The sequence below is a fragment of the Hippopotamus amphibius genome, chromosome 6, assembly GCF_030028045.1.
Source record: "Hippopotamus amphibius kiboko isolate mHipAmp2 chromosome 6, mHipAmp2.hap2, whole genome shotgun sequence".
Taxonomy (NCBI): domain Eukaryota; kingdom Metazoa; phylum Chordata; class Mammalia; order Artiodactyla; family Hippopotamidae; genus Hippopotamus; species Hippopotamus amphibius.
In genome coordinates this window covers 147,519,635-147,540,320 of record NC_080191.1, presented here as the reverse complement: position 1 = coordinate 147,540,320, position 20,686 = coordinate 147,519,635, and the positions used below count along the sequence as shown (strand labels likewise).

Below are 20,686 nucleotides of genomic sequence, written 5' to 3'. Positions count from 1 at the left end.
TCACAGCACTATATACTCAATATACTTCAGTCACCTGTTTTTCATTCTCTGCACATGGACTATTAACTATTACCTAGAGCGGTCAATAAATTACAGCCTAGCTACCCAGATCAAAAGGCAGGTTTGTCCAGACCACATTAAACAGAACTGGACCTTGGAAAGAGAAGGAAGAAAAGATAATAAGGGAAAACCAGTGCTTCCATAGAAATGCCTTTAGAGAGAATGCCTGTTCAATCCAAAAGACCACTCTAAACCAATAGAGGCCTGGTACCAGGATGGAATCCAAGGGACTATTCACATTCTTTTATCTCCTGAGATAATATTTTTGCAAATCCCACTTCAACATATTTTTCTCATATAGAGACTATGATTAAAACAGTTTATGTGTAACAGGATTTGCTATCTAACGCAACAAGTTGTCAAGATCAGCGTAACCCAAACTCTAAGAATCCCTAAAGAGAACACTACTGTAGAATTCCATTTTTGTCATTCCCCCCCACCACACACACACACCCCTGCCAACCCCACGGAGTGGGAGGAGTTGTTCTGAAAATAGTGTCTTGATTATTTTGAATACACCTTTTTAGAAATCCTTCTAGTCTGTGAAAATTTTTGCATAAGTGACATAATTTTAAAAAGTCAACTGTAATCAGCTCTCTAATTAACCCTCCAGGACTACAGATAACATTTAACATTTTTAATTATATTTATTTTTGAAACGTTGTTTTAAAGTTCAAAGTACAAAAAGGACAGCGTCTCAGTCATCCAGTCTCTCTCGCCAAAGGCAACCAATGTTACTGAATTCCATATATCCTTTCAAATAAAGATGTGCAAATAAGAATCTGTACTGATAACATATTCATGTTTCAACAATTTGGAAGAAACATAATCTTTCTTTTTCTGAATGAGTACTTGGAAAAAGAGGTAGGCTTTCCTAACTCTATGCTGAATTATGTTCCACATTCCATATTTCCTTTTACACTAATGAACTGGCAGAAAGGAGCCTGTAATCTTGAGTGAGAAACCAAAACAGGAAGATCGTGAAGGAAACTGGAAGACAGCATGGGTCTAGAGGAGAAAGAGTGGCTCCAGGTAGGCATCCGGGATCTGAGTGACGCACGCTGTCAGCGGCGAAAAGGGGAATTAAGGTCAGGCAGACATCTCTAGCCCCCGACCAAGTCTCACCCTGCACCACACCCCTCCCTGAGTGCTCACCTAGCCCCAAGGAGGCAGTCTGACTCAATTTTCAAGGCATGTAGTTTTAGAGTTTATAATCCTATTCGTAATAATTGTTCGGAAATAGAAGAAACAGATGTAGTAAAAGCCCTTATTCCTGAAGAAATGCTCCAGTTTTCTTGGCAGCTTGACATGGTGTCATCAGATCAGATTTAAGAGTCATAATTAAAGAGTCAAAATATATAAAGAAATGTTATGGACTTTTCCTACCTCTTTCTCAACGATTAAATGTGGGTTCCTCGCATACCTCCCTGAAGTGACTTGAAACTCTAGTATGAAATGCCTCTGAGATGAAAGGGGCTTTCACTGCAGAGGAAATGTTTCTCAGATATTTTCAGAGCCAAAGCTCACTATACTAAGGGTATTGGGGTGCTATTGATGTACTGATAGATTTATGAGCCTAGCCAATTTACTCACTGAAGTGAGAAATTATGACAGGTAGTTTTTGTGTGTGTGACTCACCAACCTCGGCAATATTCCAAGGATCAAGTAAGAGTCTACTCAACAAACTTTGGTCCTGGCTAATTGTAAATCTTAACCATTAGTGCAAAGATCCACAGACCCAAAGGTACGGATATGGTATCTCCTGAATTAGGATAAGAAAGCACTTTAACCTTTTGCTTTAAAATCTTATCTTTTCAAGTGGACAGTTCATTACCAGCACCAGGTACATTTAGGCTCACCAGAAAAATGCAGACCTGACTATTTTGGTAAGGTGATCAAATTCTGTATGTCGTCCCTGAGTGGTCACAATTTGACTCTATTTGCAATAAGAAAGTTGGGTGAGAACAGTTAACACATCAACAGTTGTACTGTTTCAGGGGTCTGAAGTGCTCAAACCCTTGTAATTATAACTTAGGATAATTATCAGAAGGGAAATTAGTGTCATATTTAAGTAGAACCTTCATATTTTAAGTGTACGGGGAATATATTGGGCGAGATCCAAGATGTCCAGTCTCTAAATATTGTACCCCAAGTGATAAACATCAGATGGTTGTAATGCTATGGTTCTTTCTCTAGAATGGCCTGTTCAAATCAGTGTGACAAAAGGAAGCCAGTATTTGTTAATCATTTTTCCTCACTGAGACCAGCTCTGTCACCCCAGCCAAGAGTCACTCCCCTTCTCAGTTCCACATCTGTAAAATGGAATAACAGAACTGCCTCTTTCCAGTTGTATAAATTAAAATAATCTCTTTGGCAGTGAAAACTATTTAAGTATAAAGCCAACATGTTTTAAAACTTTCCTAGGTATTCCTCGTGGAGAAGGCAGGGCGGCGCTCTCTGTTTCTAATCGGAATGAGTGGGATGTTTGTTTGTGCCATCTTCATGTCAGTGGGACTTGTGCTACTGGTGAGTTTGGTGCCTGCACTGAGATTTTTGGTTACCATATGACAGCATGTTGGAGCTCCAGGTTAAAGGTTTGAGATTGACTTTTACAAAATAAAGCAAGAAGAACAGCATATAATACAAAGGAGAAATGTAAAGAAAACGAGAATTATTTTCAGGATTTAAAGACAGAACATCAGCAGGTAAATTGTGCTTGTTACCCAGAGAGACAGTGTATTCCATAGTAGAGCACAAGATCTGGGATTAGCCCCAACCAGGTTCTAATCCTGGCTCTGCCACTTGGAGGCCTGTGTGACCTTGGACAAGTACCTAGACCTTTCCAGCCCAGCACCAGCATCCACTACTTTATAGGGGGTCATACACCCTGTCTAGCAACCTTGGTATGAGTAGATGCAAAGGTCACTGGATCCTTGCTTTTCCTCTTTCACATGAAAAGAGTGACTAAGAGTCATGGAAAATCCTAATCCAAAGGATTTTCTATATAGCTCAAAAGATTTAAGAATGACTAAGACTAGAAGAAACTTGTCTACAACTAGAATAACTTAACTGAACATAAACACATCAGGAAGAGAGCTATGTCACCTCTGAACTCAATGAGAATCTACTTAGCTAAAGGAAGAAGCAGTCAATGATCCCAATTCCACTTTTGTTTTTGTTTTTCCCTCAGAATAAATTGCCTTGGATGAGTTACATGAGCATGACAGCCATCTTCCTCTTTGTCAGTTTTTTTGAAATTGGACCAGGCCCCATCCCCTGGTTCATGGTGGCTGAGTTTTTCAGTCAAGGACCACGCCCTGCTGCTTTAGCAATAGCTGCGTTCAGCAACTGGATCTGCAATTTCATTATAGCACTGTGTTTCCAGTACATTGCGGTAAGCAGCCTAATGCTGTGCAAATTTACTGAACAGAAGATAAGGTTGAAGAGCTGCTAATTGGAACTCTGTTTATTCTCTGTGCAGGACTTCTGTGGACCTTATGTGTTTTTCCTCTTTGCTGGTGTGGTCCTGGCCTTTACTCTGATTACATTTTTCAAAGTTCCAGAAACCAAAGGGAAGTCCTTTGAGGAAATCGCAGCAGAGTTCCGAAAGAAGAGTGGTTCAGCCAAAGCACCAAAAGCTGCTGTAGAAATGGAATTCCTTGGAGCTACAGATACTGTGTAAAGATAACCTGCTTTTGGAAATGAACAGAAACAAGGAGGAAGCAGTGTTTTTTAAATGACTTTTTTTTTTTTGAGAATTTTATATCTACATCTTAAAGTACTGTTTTATTTTTTAAAGAGATTTTATAGTCTTTGATCAGAAATGTCATCAAATGTTACAAAGAAAGTATTTTTTTAACTTCGAGAATCTGTTTTGGGTGGTAAGACTCTATAATTAAGTAAACCAAAAAGTCTAGCTCATTTTGCTACGCTAAATGGCAAGTACATTCTAATGTTTTTAATTCTGTCCTTTATAACAAGACTGTGCTGAAATTGAAGCAGTTTCAGTCTTATTGCTTCATTAAGCATGTGACTAGAAACCTGAAGACACAACCAATATTTACATATTTAAATATGATTAAGTTGGAATTTTCTTACCCACAGACCTCCTATTAATACTAAAAGAGATATGACTAGTGGCAGCAAGGTCCATGTTAAAATGGATTACTTTTCCAATTTTTCCCCTCAGCTTTTTTCTTGTGCATTAGAATCTGTGTTGTGCTTAAAATTTTTTTTTCGTTATTTTTCATGTGGGATGGTTTATCAAGCATATTAAAATATGATTATAAAGAAAAACTTTTATATTGGGTAGGCTTACCAAAAGCTTACATAATTTGATATTCCAGACAACATGAAATTATCTTTTTACTTTGATTTTTTTTTCCTCTGGGCCAATTTGGGATAAACTACTTTCACCTAGGATTTCAGGACACAGTCAAAGTGAGCTTAAATAGTTTAGTAGAACTTTTTGTTAAACGTGAGCTCTGTTTAAAAAAAAAAACAACAAAAGGTAGGGACTCTGAGTAGGGCAGGAGCCAGAAAATGGCTCATTTTGCAGCTCCTGTCTTCTTCAGGATGCTGGTGGCCTTTGAGAAGCCCAAAGTTGCACTGGTAAAGAGATTTAACATATTTATAGGCGATGAATGTGATTTATTTGAATCACTATTCCCGATCTCATTTAGAATAAACTAGTGAAGGTTTAAATAAAGAACCCAAAAGACCCCTTTTAAGTTGTAATTAATTATTCCGACCACAAATTCAGACCCTGAAGTTTTCTGCCTCAGAGAAATGTAAATAGCATACACTGTTTCCCTTTCATAATTTTTTCCTTTCAGAGATACAAGTGAGTTGAAAAGAAACATTAAGATGAAATAAGAGGCTGTTAAAACTTTACACTAAGACAAAGGAATTAGCTTAACACAGTAAAAACTCCTAGGTTTTCAACAACAGTCATCATAATATATAACAATATCGGCACTAATTAATTAGATTTAACCCCAGCAAAATTAGATGTGAGTTTGAACGCTTAATTTTCATAGCATGCTATCATTCTTGTAGCGTTCTCACACTCTCACATCCTTACAAACGTGATTTTCCCTTGGCTTGCTCGCAGCGTGATTATACTTCTTGATCTGGCCACGCGTCGGCTACATCCAGTGTTGCCCACTGTCACGACACCAGTGCAGGGATCTTTTCTCACTCCCTCCTCCCCACTGTCTTCTACGCATCAGCACTGTAATGCATGCTGAGACACAGTAAGAGAAGGCCCCTCCTCGAGGAGCTCAGTCTATTGAGGAGCTCAGGAAGACCAGGGTATAGACATCCCCATCTGCCTCTTTTGTGAAATGGGCTCACAAATATACCTACCTCAGAGAGTTGTTGTGAGGATTAAACATAAAGTGCTAAGCAGCGTGCCCGGTACAAAGGGGGGGCTCAATAAATGTTAGCTGGAATTAGTACTCATGAAGATACGGTTAGGTTACAGGACTATCATATGTAAGATAGTTCCAATTTTCTGTTGTGAATAAAAAAGTGTTTTATAAATTCAAGATAATATTTTCTTACTTCAAGCAACAATCTCACAACGACAAGGGAATGGTAAGATTTAGGGGAGATATTAGGCTAATTCGTAAACCCATACTTGACATTTCTAAGTAGGTTATAAGAGTTTCTATTGTATTTTTAAAATTTACTTTTGCCTAAGTTATTTTTTAAGAGGTCTATATGTAATATTAGTTTTTGGATAATACTAAGCATAAAATAAAATGCTATATATCGTATTTAAATGTAATTTAACAGGATTAAATCACAGGACAAGACCAAACCTTGATAATCCTTAAAAATCACAAAAGCATATAAACTGGAGTACATGCATAAGCTACTTCTTGCTAGTTTATTGTTGCAAACGTAGCAAATAAAGCAGTATTAGGCAATATCTTGTGCTTACAGTGTCCTAAGCAAAGGTGCTGAATAAAGTGTATATAATTTTTCATTACGATTCGATATTAATGACCTGAGGAGAAAAGGTTTATTGCCAACCACTCTGAGCCATCTGCTGGTGTTTTTACTGCTTCCTAATAGGGTGCATGTTAGAAAGAATCATCATGAAAATAAATTCATTTTAGTTAAGAGTATGGATACACTATAGTTTTGTGTCAATAAATGTAGTTCCAAATGCTGTGTTGTTTTATTTTATATAGAAAATAACCACATTTAAGAAAGTTGATGATTGGTTTATTGTACATACTCATTTCCTTCTCACAAGTAGCTTCCCTATTCTCATTTTAAAGATAATATGTGTTACATTTTAAACCCAAATTTTATTTCCATCAAGCAGTTGTATTGATTATTAGCTGTAGAAAAAACTAACATGTAGGCTAGGTAAGAGCAGTTGAAGAGGAATGAATGACTCCCTTTGATGAAAATAGAAGTAATTTAATTCAGTAAATATTTAATTGAGCTTCAATTATGAACAAGACACTTTATTAAAGTTTTGTAAAGGATACAAAGCTTAGAAAACATGGTCTCTATCCTCACCTGCATACGCATAAGGGGGATAAAATTTATAAACAAATATAGTACAAAGGAGAGATAGGAAGAACTATAAGCTAGTGGTTTTTAAATTTTTAGGTTGACATCTAAAATTTTTCATTATATTTTCAATAGCTACAAAGGATATAATTTTTCAAAATACAGTATATATTTACATTTTAAAATTGCTATGCTCAAAAATAAATAAATAAATAAATACACAGAAAGTCATGAAATTCAAAAACAAAAATTTCTATGGTCTACTTATTCAATAGCATTTAACTACCATAGTAATTTGTTACTCACCATAATCATTTTAAAAAATATATATAAATTTTGTATATAAAATGTATATAAATATATATTAAATATATTATTTAATTTATAATTTAATATATATTAAATATGTATTAAAATAGATATAAATTATATATATAAATATATATATAAATTTTGTTTCTACAACAAAAACATCTATAATTTGAATTTGAATTTTTAAAAATGTCCTCTGTCTACAAAGATCAAAATGTTGAACCTTTTTTCTTTTCTGGATTGAGTTAGCATTTATGATAATTAATAGTACACAATTCAAAATTATCTATATTACAAATTTTGATAAAATTATTCATTTTTATATTTAAAATTTTTTTAATTGAAGTATAGTTGATTTACAATGTTGTGCCAATCTCTGCTGTACAGCAAAGTGACTCAGTTATACACACATCATTTAAAAAATATTTATTTTAGAAATTTGTCTCAGTGAGAAGTATGGGTTTTTTTCAAATAATTTAAATATTAATGGATAGATATTTCTTATTGTTAATGTGAAAGTGTTCAACATAAATCCTATCATTACTTTTTGTTATTATAGATGTATTGAAAGTCTTGTTTTCATAAATAGGTAGATAGGAATGGGAGGACAAATGTCATTTAATTCCATAACTATTTCTAAGTTATAGCCAAAAAGCACATAAAAATTAATCATCAAAGCAATTTTAAATAAACTATCAGCTAATAACTCAATTGGGCCCTTTAATATTGTTGAAATCAAAAAACCTGTATTGTGAAAGAATTTGTTACCCAGTTGTTAAAATTATTCTCTCCCTAGTTTCTGGGCAGCATACCAAAAAGGCTTTACCAAGACTTAATAAAAGACTATTAATTATATGTTGAATCTTTCACTTAGAGGCAACTTGCTTAAGCTGATATACTCACAAGGGGTTGAGAAAATTGAAATGTTATTAATTTTTATGCATTTTCACATATATATGATAAAATTCTTCTATTTTATCACATGCTCTAGTCACATCAAACCTCAGATGAGAGCTCAGATATAACTTGTTAGCTTGTTCAATTCATGGAAAATGTCTGTCATAACCTGATGGGCAAACTCAGTCCTCATTGTCAAACTAGTTTTCTAAATCAGACTTACTTTCTGACTTAATTTTTCACTTCCAATGAGCACCTTAATACTCATTCCTGTGACAACCTCTGAATTCCATGTGCTTCTTCAGGTAAACATGAGACATGGGTACTGGTCACAAGTCTGTCTCCTGCATTTCTTACAGATGCTTTATATTCTTTACTTTTACTGGCCTTTCCTTCAGGAGCAAATGCACTTTGAAAATAATTGGGTAAGGTCTGATAAACAAAAGTGGTCATTATCCTGTCCTACAATGTCTGAATTCAAAATATCCTAACTCAGGCCAAAATATACTATTTCTTATGCCACCTTAATTAAGATAGGCTTCACAGGTAAAATTATTTCCAAGTATTCCCCCCCCCCCTTTTTTTTTTGGCACTGCTAAAGGTTTAACAATCTGGGGCAATGCACCATGGCAAGAGTCAGGATCCAAGGAGAACTATACCTGTCTTTTGTAAAGTAGGAGAAGGATGACTATGAAAGAGGTGTTGGGGAAAGAACTGGCCTAATGCCCAACTGCAGGCACATTATTGAGCATGAAAGCATATGTTTTTGTCCATGAATAACAGATAACATGCCCAACTCTGAAAAGTTATTATAAGTTATTCACAAACTAAATGTTGGGGGTGGAGGTGGGGGGTAGTGGGGTGGAGAGGAGAGGAAGAAATGAAACTTAAGAGGATCAGCCCAGAAGATCCAGCATCCAAACAATGGGACTCAAAAGGGAAAAAAAGTCTAAATAGAAGGAAATTATCAAAGACAAATCATATTGGAATTTTGCTGAGCTGAAGAACAAGGATTGAGGTTGAAAGTTTATTGTGTGCCAAACACAAACAAACAAACAGAGCACAAAATTTCATCATGAAATTCCAGAACACCAGCAATTAAAAAGTACATATAAAAGCATCTAGAAAGTAAAAACAGGTCACATACAAAGAAACAGGATTCATAAAAGCATGTCATATCTGAATAGCAACTGTGAAAGCTAAAAGCCAGTGGAACAATAACTACAAAATTCTGAAGGAAAATGATTTCCAGCCTAGAATTCTGTTCCCAGACATAGTATCAATTGAGTGTAAGAGCAGAATTAGGCATATTTCCAGACATGCAAGACTCCAGAATTTACCTATTCTGTACCTTCTCTCCTGAAACAAGTGGAATGTGTATTGTGCCAAAAAAAAAAAAAAAAAAAAGAGAGAGAGAGCAGAAAGAAAGAAAGACATGGAATTGGAATTCAGCAAAAGGGGAGAATGAAAGATGTCTCAGGGCAGGAGTCATAGGTGACAGCAAGCACCAGGATCTAGAAAGGAAAAGATTGAAGCAAGAAAAAGAAGGTTCCAGAGAAAAACAGAACTAAAATATTCTCTGATGTGTTTGGCCACATGAAGAATAATTTGGAACATTTAGGAAAAAAAAAATAATAGTGTCAAACCGATAAAAAACTAAACAAATGCAAATAGGAGGCAATTATGAATTCCTAGGGAGAGAGTGCGGTAGGGAACAGCATAGAAAGGAACCATCCTAGTACACTACTTGGCTCAATGGTGAATAATTATTTACATAATTATGCAAAACACTGGATATTGTTACAATTCTTGTTTTCAAATAAAATTTATAGTAGCACTACAGTATGAGATAAGTGGAAAAGAAGGGTGAGAAATTGTGAGGCAAAGCTCAATTATTATTTATCATAATAAATTGTTGACACATGACCACCAAAATCTATAAAGCAAAACATATCCATATAAGCCTATGTGCTGGTCATCTCCCCTGTGCTCCTGCAGATCTACATTTACCCTTTCCACCCTGCTCTGTGATTCAGGAGGTGGATCTCTTCAGACTGTATCATCTAGGCTCCTGGTCTTTGGCTTCTAGTTGGGTTTGCTTAACAGGCTGCCCTACTGCGAAATGGGAGGATAAGAAGAGGCAGAAAGAAGCCTATTGTTTCCTTCAGCTTCCAGCCTCTGACCCCTTGGGCAGTGACTGCATTCCTCCACTTAAGGCCACAGCTCCTGTACAGCTACAGCTACAGCTACAGCTACAGTTCTTACTGGGTTCTAGTAATCATTCCCCCAAATCTTGCCTCTTTTAATCCTGGAGTTGGTAATGGCATCATACTACTGTTAGTTCCACTACGACTAGTCCCAGGTGCTTTACCATCCCTTGCTGTTTCCTTAGCTTGTCCCACTCCTTTGTAAATCATTTCTTCTTTAAGCTTCTTTAACCACATCTTTTCAGTGGGCCATCTGTTTCTGTTGGGACCTGAACAATTACAGCTTATGAATTAGAACATGGAAATTAAGGCTTTAAGAAATAGTTAAAAACTTTTCAAGTATTCACCTCTAAGAAGACTCATGGTTGAAGAGGGATGGGGCAAGAAATTATTGTGTTTTTTAAATATATATAATATAAGCCTGTACTGTTATTTGACCTTTAAATTATAGACACACATTATTTTATAAAAATTAAAAAATTATTAAATAACAATAAACATTTTAATTTAAACTATTAAATCAACTGAAAAAATGTTATATAGCACAAAAGTGGATAAAATTATACATACACAATATATTTTAAATAGATGAGAAAGATTGAGAGAGTAAAGAGGGGTAGAAAGGGAGGGAGAAGAGAGAGGAGGGAGAGAGGAAAAGAGAAAAATGTACAGTAGTTAGTTGCTATCAATAGGTGATAGGATTTCAGATAGTGTGTTAGGGTTAAGGTTAGTGTTGGAGTTGGGGTTAGGTTGTGTGTGTGTGTGTGGTCCAAGTTTCCTTCATTATGCGTGTATATTATGCTTATAATAGGCTAAAAAATGTGGGGGAAATTAACCTTCTTTCAGAAATAGATGGTGAGAAGAAAAGGAGAAATGGGTCTGTAATTTGAAGAACAATACAGGACTTTATTACAATGGGGGAATGTGTGAATATGTTTGTAGACTAAGGGAAAGGAGAAATAGAGAAGGAATTTTAAGATTTGTGAGAAAGGATAAGTGAAGCATGGGAAAGTTTGACATAGAAATCATAGGCAAGAACTAGAGCAAGAAATTTTACAATTTGTATGGAGATGCAAAAGACGCCGAATAGGCAAAGCAATCTTGAGAAGGAAAGACGGAGCTGGAAGAATCAGGCTCCCTGACTTCAAACTATACTACAAGGCCACATTGATCAAGACAGTATGGTACTGGCACAAAAACAGAAATATAGATCAATGGAACATAATAGAGAGAGCCCAGAGATAAACCCACGCACATATGGGTACCTTATCTTTGATAAAGAAGGCAAGAATATACAATGGAAAAAAGACAGCCTCTTCAATAAGTGGTGCTGGGAAAATTGGACAGCTACATGTCAAAGAATGAAATTAGAACACTTCCTAACACCATATACAAAAATAAACTCAAAATGGATTAAAGACCTAAATGTAAGATACTATAAAACCCTTAGGGGAAAACATAGGCAGAACACTCTATGACATAAACCAAAGCAAGATCCTTTTTGACCCTCCACCTAGAACAATGGAAATAAAATCAAAAATAAATAAATGGGACCTAATGAAACTTAAAAGCTTTTGCACAGCAAAAGAATTCATAAACAAGACAAGAAGACAACCCTCAAAATCGGAGAAAATATTTGCCAATGGAGCAACGGACAAAGGATTAATCTCCAAAATATACAAGGAGCTCATGCAGCTTAATACCAAAAGAGCAAATAACCCAATCCACAAATGGGCGGAAGACCTAAATAGACATTTCTCTGAAGAAGACATGAACACGGCTAACAAACACATGAAAAGATGCTCAACATCACTAATCATTAGAGAAATGCAAGTCAAAGCCACAATGAGGTATCACCTCACACCAGTCAGAATGGCCATCATAAAAAAATCTAGAAACAATAAATGCTGGAGAGAGCATGGAGAAAAGGGAACTCTCCTGCACTGTTGGTGGGAATATAAGTTGGTACAGCCACTTTGGAAAACAGTTTGGAGGTTCTTTAAAAACTAAAAATAGAACTACCATATGACCCAGCAATCCCACTACTGGGCATACACCCTAAGAAAACCATAGTCCAAAAAGAAACATGTGCCATAATGTTCATTGCACTATTTACAATAGCCAGGACATGCAAGCAACCTAAATGCCCATCAACAGATGAATGGATAAAGAAGATGTGGCACATATATACAATGGAATATTACTCAGCCATAGAAAGGAATGAAACTGAGTTATTTGTAATGAGGTGGATAGGCCTAGAGTCTGTCACACAGAGTGAAGTAAGCCAGAAAGAGAAAAACAAATACTATATGCTAACTCATATATATGGAACCTAAAAAAAATGGTACTGATGAAGCCAGTGACAGGGCAAGAATAAAGATGCAGATGTAGAGAATGGACTTGAGGTCACAGGGTGGGAGGTGGGGGGCAAAGAGGAAGCTGGGATGAAGTGAGAGAGTAGCACTGACATATATGCACTACCAAATGTAAAATAGCTAGCTAGTGGGAAGTTCCTGCATAACATAGGGAGGTAAGCTCAATGAAGGGTGATGACTTAGACGGCCAGGATAGGGAGGGTGGGAGGGAGTCATGAGAGGGAGGGGATATGGGGATATGTGTATAAATACAGCTGATTCACTTTGGTGTACCTCAAAAATTGGCGCAAGAGTGTAAAGCAATTATATTCCAGTAAAGAGCTTTAAAAAAAACATAGGAAGTGATATGAGAAAGGAGGAGACAGAAAGGTGAGAAAAAAATTTTAAAATGATATGAAGACATTTTGAGACGAGTAAAAAAGTTGAGGTTGCTTGTATCAGGTTGACCAGCCATTTTCTGCAAGAGAAAGTATTAGGTGAGCTCCTACCTCGAGCAGGAATCCTAGAGATCATTGATTCCTGAACCAACTCCTATAAACCAATTGCACCCTAATGGTAAACCCTGATTATAGAGTTATCAGTGAGTCATCTTGGGCAGTTCAGATAATCTTCTAAAGTTTCAATCATTTGCTCTCAATGTAAAATGAAAATAAAGATAGCACAGGTTCTGCTTAATTTATGGGATTTTGTAAGATACAAGTAATAACTGTTAAAAAAATTTAACTGAAATATGCTATGAAATACGCAAATAATTTAGTCTTCAAATGACGTATTTTTCTGCTCAGACTGATATAACAAAATACCATAGACTGTGCAACTTAAACAATAGAAATTTTTCTCACAGTTCTAGAGGCTAAGAAGTCCAAGATCAGACCATCACCTTCTTGCTGTGTCTTCACATGACAGAAGGGGTTCTAGTGTTTCTTCCTCTTCTTATAAGGGCACAAGCTCTATCCAATTAGGGACTTACCCTTATGACCTCATTTAACCTTTATCATCTCCTCACAGGCCCCATCTCCAAGTACAGCCACTTTGGGGTTAGGATTTCAACATATGAATTTGGGGGGACACATTCAGTCCATAACAAACTGTAAAGAACTTTTACCTCCAGGAGAGAAAAAGAAAAGACACACTGAGGGAGGGGTGGGGGTGGAAAGAGGATCCATCTGCCTTGGAGGAATTAACATGTTTTAATATCATTCTATTTTGAAGAATGAAAATGTAGCCCATGTTTGTTTTCTTTTGCTGGTGTAGTCTTTAATCATACTTAAAAACTTTCCCAAAGCACCTACCCATCAGTTTCTTAAAGGACTCTACTATTTTTTTTTTTTAATAATAGGACATTTTGGAAAAGGAAAAAGAGTGGGGGCAATATGTATGGTAGATATTGGAATTTAGGGTTTTCAGATAAATAGAGTACACTCAGTTAAATTTGAATTTTGGAACCTCATGCAATATTTGAAACATACATATGCTAAAAAATTATTCATTCTTATTTGTAGTTCAAATTTAACTGAAAGACCTGTATTTTCATTTGCTAAATCTAGTAATAATAAAAAATTTATCATTATAAAATTGTGGCATGGTACAAGTACACAGACTGGCAGAATAGAATTAAAAACTCCAAAACAGTCCAAACTACATAAAAGTAATTAACACTTGATAAAATGGGTATTTCAAATAAGGGGAAAGTACATATAACATGATAAATGTAACTGAACATATACTTACCAGTTAGAAAAAATAGATGCCTACTTCACACTAACCAAAACAATTGGTTGCAAATGGAAAAAAGTGCTAAATTTTGAAAACAACAACTAGAAGGACCAAGAGAAAATGGGGAGGAATTCCCTGGTGGCGCAGTGGTTAAGAATCCACCTCCCAATGCAGGGGACACAGGTTCAAGCCCTGGTCCAGGAAGATCCCACATGCCACAGAGCAACTAAGCCTGTGCGCCACAACTACTGAGCCCACCTGCTGCAACTACTGAAGCCCATGTGCCTAGAGCCCGTTGTCCACAACAAGAGAAGCCGCCTCAATGAGAAGCCCAAGCACCACAACGAAGAGTAACCCCCACTTGCCACAACTAGAGAAAGCCTGCATGCAGTAACAAAGACCCAACACAGCCAAAATAAATAAATAAATAAATCTTTTTTTAAAAAAAGAAAGAAAATGTGGATGAATACTTATCTAACCTAAGGTGTAACATATCTTTCTAAAAAAAAGCAAAAAAAAAAAAATAGTAAAGGAAAAAAAAGTTACCTTTCTACCTAGGTATGAAACACATGTATGTTTTTACAAATAAATAAGAAAGTGGGCAGAAATTGTCAACATACACAACAAAGGGCACGTATTCTTAATGCCTGAAGAATGAGATGCCATTTTTTTCCCATCAATTTGGCAAAGCTATTAAAAGTGGTACTACTGAAGCTGGCGAGAGTGCTATGAGAACAGCACCCTGATACACTGCTTGTGGATGCATAAACTGGTATCATCTGGGAAAATATCCTTCAGAGATGAGAGGAAAGAAAAAACATTTTCAGATGAAGAAAAAAAAGCAGGGGCGGGGGGGGGACTTTCGTTACCAACAGACCTGCTCTAAAAGAAATTCTAAGGGCATTTTCTTAGCATTTCTTCAGGCTGAAGGGACAATACAAATTATTAGCATTGTAGTGGTGGTTTTTTGGACTACATATGTGTGTAAACTTATAGAACTGAGTACCAAAAAGAGTGAGTTTCACTATAGGTAAAATTTATAAAAAGTAAATTTAGTGTTTTTTAAAATTTGGATAAAACAAAAGACTATGAGCTCTTATCATCTCAGGTCACTTGAGATTTTTTTCCATTTTTTTTTTAACCTATGGTCAGTCATCAAACTATGAATCAAAACCAAATAAATTAAGCCTTGTTTATTCTGTTAACGCTGGGTGATTTGCAGCAGAAGAGGAATATGCCAATCATCAAAATCCAGAGATAATCCTAAAGCACAATTTGAGCTTCTCTTCACAGTCTCTGCACTGACACTCAAAACCTCTTTCCAGAGCAGACAAGGAGGCTTGACTGAGTTTCAGCGTCATTGCCAGACCTCCCCAGGTGGAGCTATTAGCAATTGGTGAAATGGCCCAAAAAGAGAGCACTGAAAGGAACACGAGTTTCGAAAATCTGCTAACTGCATCGTCACTTTCTGAATGATGGAGAATTGAATAGAGAGGTCATGGTACCACGTTCCCTGTCTCACACACCTACCACACTCTAGCAGAAATCGACCCTGCAACAACCATCTCATGACCCCAAGGAGGCCAGGATGAGGCTCTCTCTCTGTCTGGAGTTGTGCTGATGGACACCCATCAACCTGCACAGTCAGGAATGTCTGTACCCAGAGCTTCTGGCAATCAGTTCTACTTTAGACTTGTTCCCAAGTGACACTGGTGATTATTTTTATCTCCTAACGTTATTGTTTAACGAATTCACTAATGATTAAGACAATTTTAAAGACTGAGCAAGCCCCACTAACTAAAAGGCTGTTGCACTTTAGTTAACATGCAAAGGGTGTCCACTGCCTGCAGTTAGCTAATAATGCATTATAATTAATAGTACTTGGGGAAAGTATCCTGTCAGCGGGAGCCCTGAGGTTGTTTTTCTAACACGCCAAGATGATCTCCATTAGGGCTTTTCTGTTTCACTGGATTAAGTGGTTGGTGCTGTACCTACTCTGATTGTTTTAAATTCTAAAGGTAATTTGGGTTCTGATTCCACACACTCACAGAATTTTTTCATTAGCATTTTCTTGAACTGACATGTGGGGTGCTGTGATGATAAAAGTGGATAGCCTCCTTCTTATTTACTCACCTCCAGTTCTGCCTTGCAAAAGCACATCTATCTCAGCAGGAGGGCACCGGCAAGCAAAACCCAGGGGAAGTCAGAACAGTGATTCATCTGCCCCATTATAGATTTCTCCACTTGCCTGCTTCCTCTCATGCTCTTCTCACAGTTTAATTTTTATTTCCCTGTGCATAGGATCTGCTGTGTTCCATTCTTAATTGGTGCTAAAAAGAATATTTTGTACGTAGGGAAGCCAATCTTGGATGTCTTGCACAATTACCTAGTACATTACCTAATACCACTTTGCTAGAGTAAGAAACAGGTGATGATGGTTTCTGACACCAGAGCTGTTAGTGAAAGCCAAGCAAAATAACAGCAAATGATAGTGTGACAGGATAACCAAAGACCCATCCTCATCTCCCACATCATTATGACTGTAAAATAAGAACACACCTAGAAATATTTTTGGCAATTCAATGCCCATCTCCAGATCTCCCTTTCCATCTCTGCCGTCCTCCATTGCCCACCCACATTCCTGGGGCAGTGGCAGAAGGGGGATGAACAGCATACATGTCCCACACACCACACTTCTCAAAAGCAAAAAGCACCTAATCATGTAAATATGATAGAACTATCAGAAGTGAAAAAACGTGAGATGAGTTATATATAATGCCGAGACCAGCTTGGTGACACGGGGAGAATGACGGGTGCCACAAGCTTAAAGAAGCACAAACAGATTTAAGAGAGAGATGGGACCGGGGGACTCAAGACCTCCAGGATCAAGAGCCCCACTGATTCATCCCACGTTGCTTTTATTGAGCTCTCGGCATTCAGGAAGTAAGATAGCATAAGGTTCTCACACTCCCAGTTCCATCTCACAATCAGTGCTTTCTTTGAAGTAACTAATTTACTTTTTGTACTTCTTTTTACACAAAGGGCCTCACATGATTGGGGGCAGTGGTCTTTTGTAAGGATAGCAGAAGGACAATCAGTGCGTGCGCAAGCAGCGTTCTAACTTGCGCTAACCCAGCATTCCTAAGTCTGCACCCTTAGCTCTTGCGCTGCTCAAGCAGGACATCCTGCACCCAGTTGCTCGGCCAACATATTTTAATTACTTTTAGCCATATCTTCTGTAACATTTTCAAGGCTTCAGAAAGACTTCGGAATGTTTTCCTACAATACACTGTGAAACAAGAATCATTGTTCTTCTGGTTCTGCAAATATATAAAATTTCATTTTTTATAAAGTTAGAAATTAAATACAAACGAAACCTCTAATAACTTTGGCATCCAATCACGCGGTGAAGAGTCTAGTTTGTAGTCTGTGTTGTGGGGTAGAGTATCTTACGAATGTCAATCAGGTCAATTTGGTTGATAGTGTTGTTCAGCTCTCCTATTTCCTTACTGATGATTTCTTCCTTTACCTGTTCTCTGACTACTGAGGAGGAAGTATTGACATCTCTAGCTGTAACTGGATTTGCCTAGGTGTATAACCTGTGCTACCATCATACATACACCTCCCCAATATTTTTATCACCTAAAGTCTACCATTATGATGATAAGCATTTAAAAATGAGGAAACTGAGGGATGGAGGGGGATAAGTAAATCATACACAAGCACTCAAATAGTAAACAGTGGGGCAGGATTCAAACCGAGGTAGTTTGACTCGAGTCCCTGCTCTTCAACCCCATGATATTCTGTATCCTGTCTCATCTTGGAATTTTGAGAGCAGGTCAGATGAGGCCGTGATTTTATTCACCCTTTACAAGGCATTTGCAGCACAAGTCAACTTCTAAGGAAGCTCAAGCATCACCCCGCCTCCACGTTCTCCCACTTCCACCCCAACTCAACACAATTCCATCCTCCCCTCAAGGAGCATTAGAGAAGATCTGAAGCTGTGTTAGGAGTTGCAGCTTTCAGTGGGCCAGAAGAAGGTAAAAGCCCTTGCTTTCGGTATGAAGGCTCTTTGGGGTTCTCTCTTTCTTTCCAGTTTCTCTCAGTTCTTAGCTTCCTTGACTTTGTTCTGTTCAGGATGCTGGTATAGATAGGAGCCCTGCCTTTAGAGGGGCCACTGCCCTGGAGAAGCCTAGAGCGGGGGAGATAGAGCCAGTACTGCTCTGGAGGGTAGCAATTCACTTGTCCTTGCTTCTTTTTGTCATCAGTGTGGTTAAGCCCCCAAAGGTCAAGTATGGAGTGTGGGCACTGAGGAAGGACCTGTTCTTAGATTCAGCTTTAGGCTAGTAAGGCAAAAGGGAGTCCTCCTGGTTCATTCACAGTTCACTGAGTTTAGCAAGGCCAGGATGTCTCAAAGGAGTGGGGTCCAAGTTATACAGGGATAAGTAATATGTATCATCCTGGAATATGGCTTCTGTGTATAGATTTCCTTGGGACACTGTAATGGTGGGCCACTGGCCACCTCTGTTTTCATCAGAGAAAAACTCAAACCATAAGATTCTCCATGGGAATGGAATAACTACTTCTTAAACCTAAGAAATGTAAATTCCCATTCAGAATATGGCTGAAGAACTGTTCTGCTGTAGGCCTCAGAGTTTTTGTTTTCTGTTTTTTAGACCTGAGGGCCCTTCTGATTTAGATTAGGGCAAACTTTGGATCCAATGCAAAACAAGAAGGCCAGTGCGCTTGATATCTTGAAAGCAAGAGATGACCAACCACTCTTTCTAATCAGTTGAGGAAGGACTGTGAGGTCTGAACTCCAAATCCAAGGTTGATATCCAGGCATTTTTTGGGAAACCAGCTGCCAAAGGCACCCAGACAAATCCAGCAGAGTGGTGTTTATCTTGCTGCATTTACCATAGTCAGGGTCTCACCCTAGCTTTGTGGGCTCAGAAAGTCAGTCCCACAGGGTCTCAGAGCTGCCTGGCTTCAGGATGCAGTGCATGTAGAGGTAAAGAACAAGGACTCTGAAGCCACAGCACCTCAGTCTGAATCTGCGCTTTACTCTTTACTAGCTGCAAAGTTACTTAACTTCCCTGTGCCTCGGTTTTCACGTTTAAAAAATTACGATAATAGTAATAGCTACCTTCTAGGGTTGCTGTGAGAATTAAATGAGTTAATTTTTGAATAGTGTTAAGACCAGTGTCTGGCATGTAGTCAGTGCCTTTTGTGTGTTGTTACAAAACTAATAAGAGACTGGTCATAATACCATAATGGCAAATTATCTTACAACGAGAAAGGAGAGTTGTTGAGCAATCTGGAATTTCATGTTGACCTGACCTGGCTCTCAGGGAGGCCAAAGCAACACGGTTCTTGGTGAAGGTGGAATGCTAGCAAGCAAGGGAAGTTGTTATGACTCGGAGTATCTGGTAGCATTAGGCTCTGAGAGTGTCTCCCGTTGGAGCATTCCTACTATAGATATGTTAGTATATTTATCAGGCAAGAATTACAGGCCTGGCTGTGTGTGTGTGTGTGTGCAGGGGGGTCATCTTGTTGCTATATATATACTTTGCCTATCTCTACATTGATATATTGTAGCACTTGTAATAATAATGATGTGGTGAGAATAATAAGAAGAATTTGGTGAGCACTTAGCATGTGCATCGTAAACATTTTCTCATTTATTCCTCACAACACTCCTATAAAGCAAACACAGATGAGGAAACCAAGATTTAGAGAGATACACGTGGTCTCTGTGATTTTGCCCTTGCAATCTCCTTGCCTGGAACACACACCTGCCAGTCACCTGTATCACTCCTATTCATTCTTCAAGACTCTCTTCTAGTGTTCCCTATTCTAGAAAGCAGGCCCAACTCCCCTTCCTGGAGCCTCCTCTGGGCTAGGCACCCTTCCTCTCTTCCCCCGAAGTCCCCTGCATGATCTCTACACTCGTATTAAAATGTTCTTAACTGTCTCTTCCACTAGGGCAGGCTGTGCCTTGTTATGACGATACCTTCTTTCTTTCCAGAGGTGCTTAATATCTGGCAGAAATGATTATTCAGTAGAATGAGTACAGTGCCTACTACTGAGTAGGTACTCAAATACGTGGGGGATCACAACTTAAATAATGGTAAAACCTTTAAGAATCAAATGCGTGATTGGACTAAGGATCCTTTAAAGTCCAATTGTGAGACACTACAGTTTTGAGATTCAGATTTGAGCCTGGCTGGCTCGAATAGATGATGCTGAACTTCACCGAGAAAAGAAGTGCTTTCAAGAGGAAGATAAGGAAGTCAGTTTTGAGTTCAAATGAGCAAAAGAAATTACCCCTTCTAAGTTGGTAAACTCATCTAAAAGTAGAGGACACACTTTTTTTTAAAAGCAAAAACAAAAACAAAAAAACCTCTCAGAACATTATAATGTTATTCTATACTACACTACTTCTAATTTTCAAATGTAAATCTCTATACAGTTGCTAGGAATTATAGTAGTTTCACCCTAGAAATAATCCAACTTGAGTCATATCCTCCAAGAATAAGCTGCTCAGTTACATAACTCAGATTATATACTAAAGGACATGAAAATGCC

At 37.6% G+C, this 20,686-nt stretch overlaps 1 protein-coding gene across 1 annotated transcript in view; it reads left to right on the top strand.

Annotated features, from left to right (window-relative positions):
• Positions 1 to 4,244, top strand: part of SLC2A2 (solute carrier family 2 member 2) — a 28,981-nt gene extending 24,737 nt beyond the window's left edge. The window contains exons 9-11 of the mRNA XM_057739993.1: positions 2,485 to 2,586; positions 3,251 to 3,454; positions 3,542 to 4,244. Coding sequence (XP_057595976.1) covers positions 2,485 to 2,586; positions 3,251 to 3,454; positions 3,542 to 3,742 — 507 coding nt within the window. The 3' untranslated portion in view covers positions 3,743 to 4,244. The remainder of the gene's footprint in view (positions 1 to 2,484; positions 2,587 to 3,250; positions 3,455 to 3,541) is intronic.
• Positions 4,245 to 20,686: the final 16,442 nt, after the last annotated feature.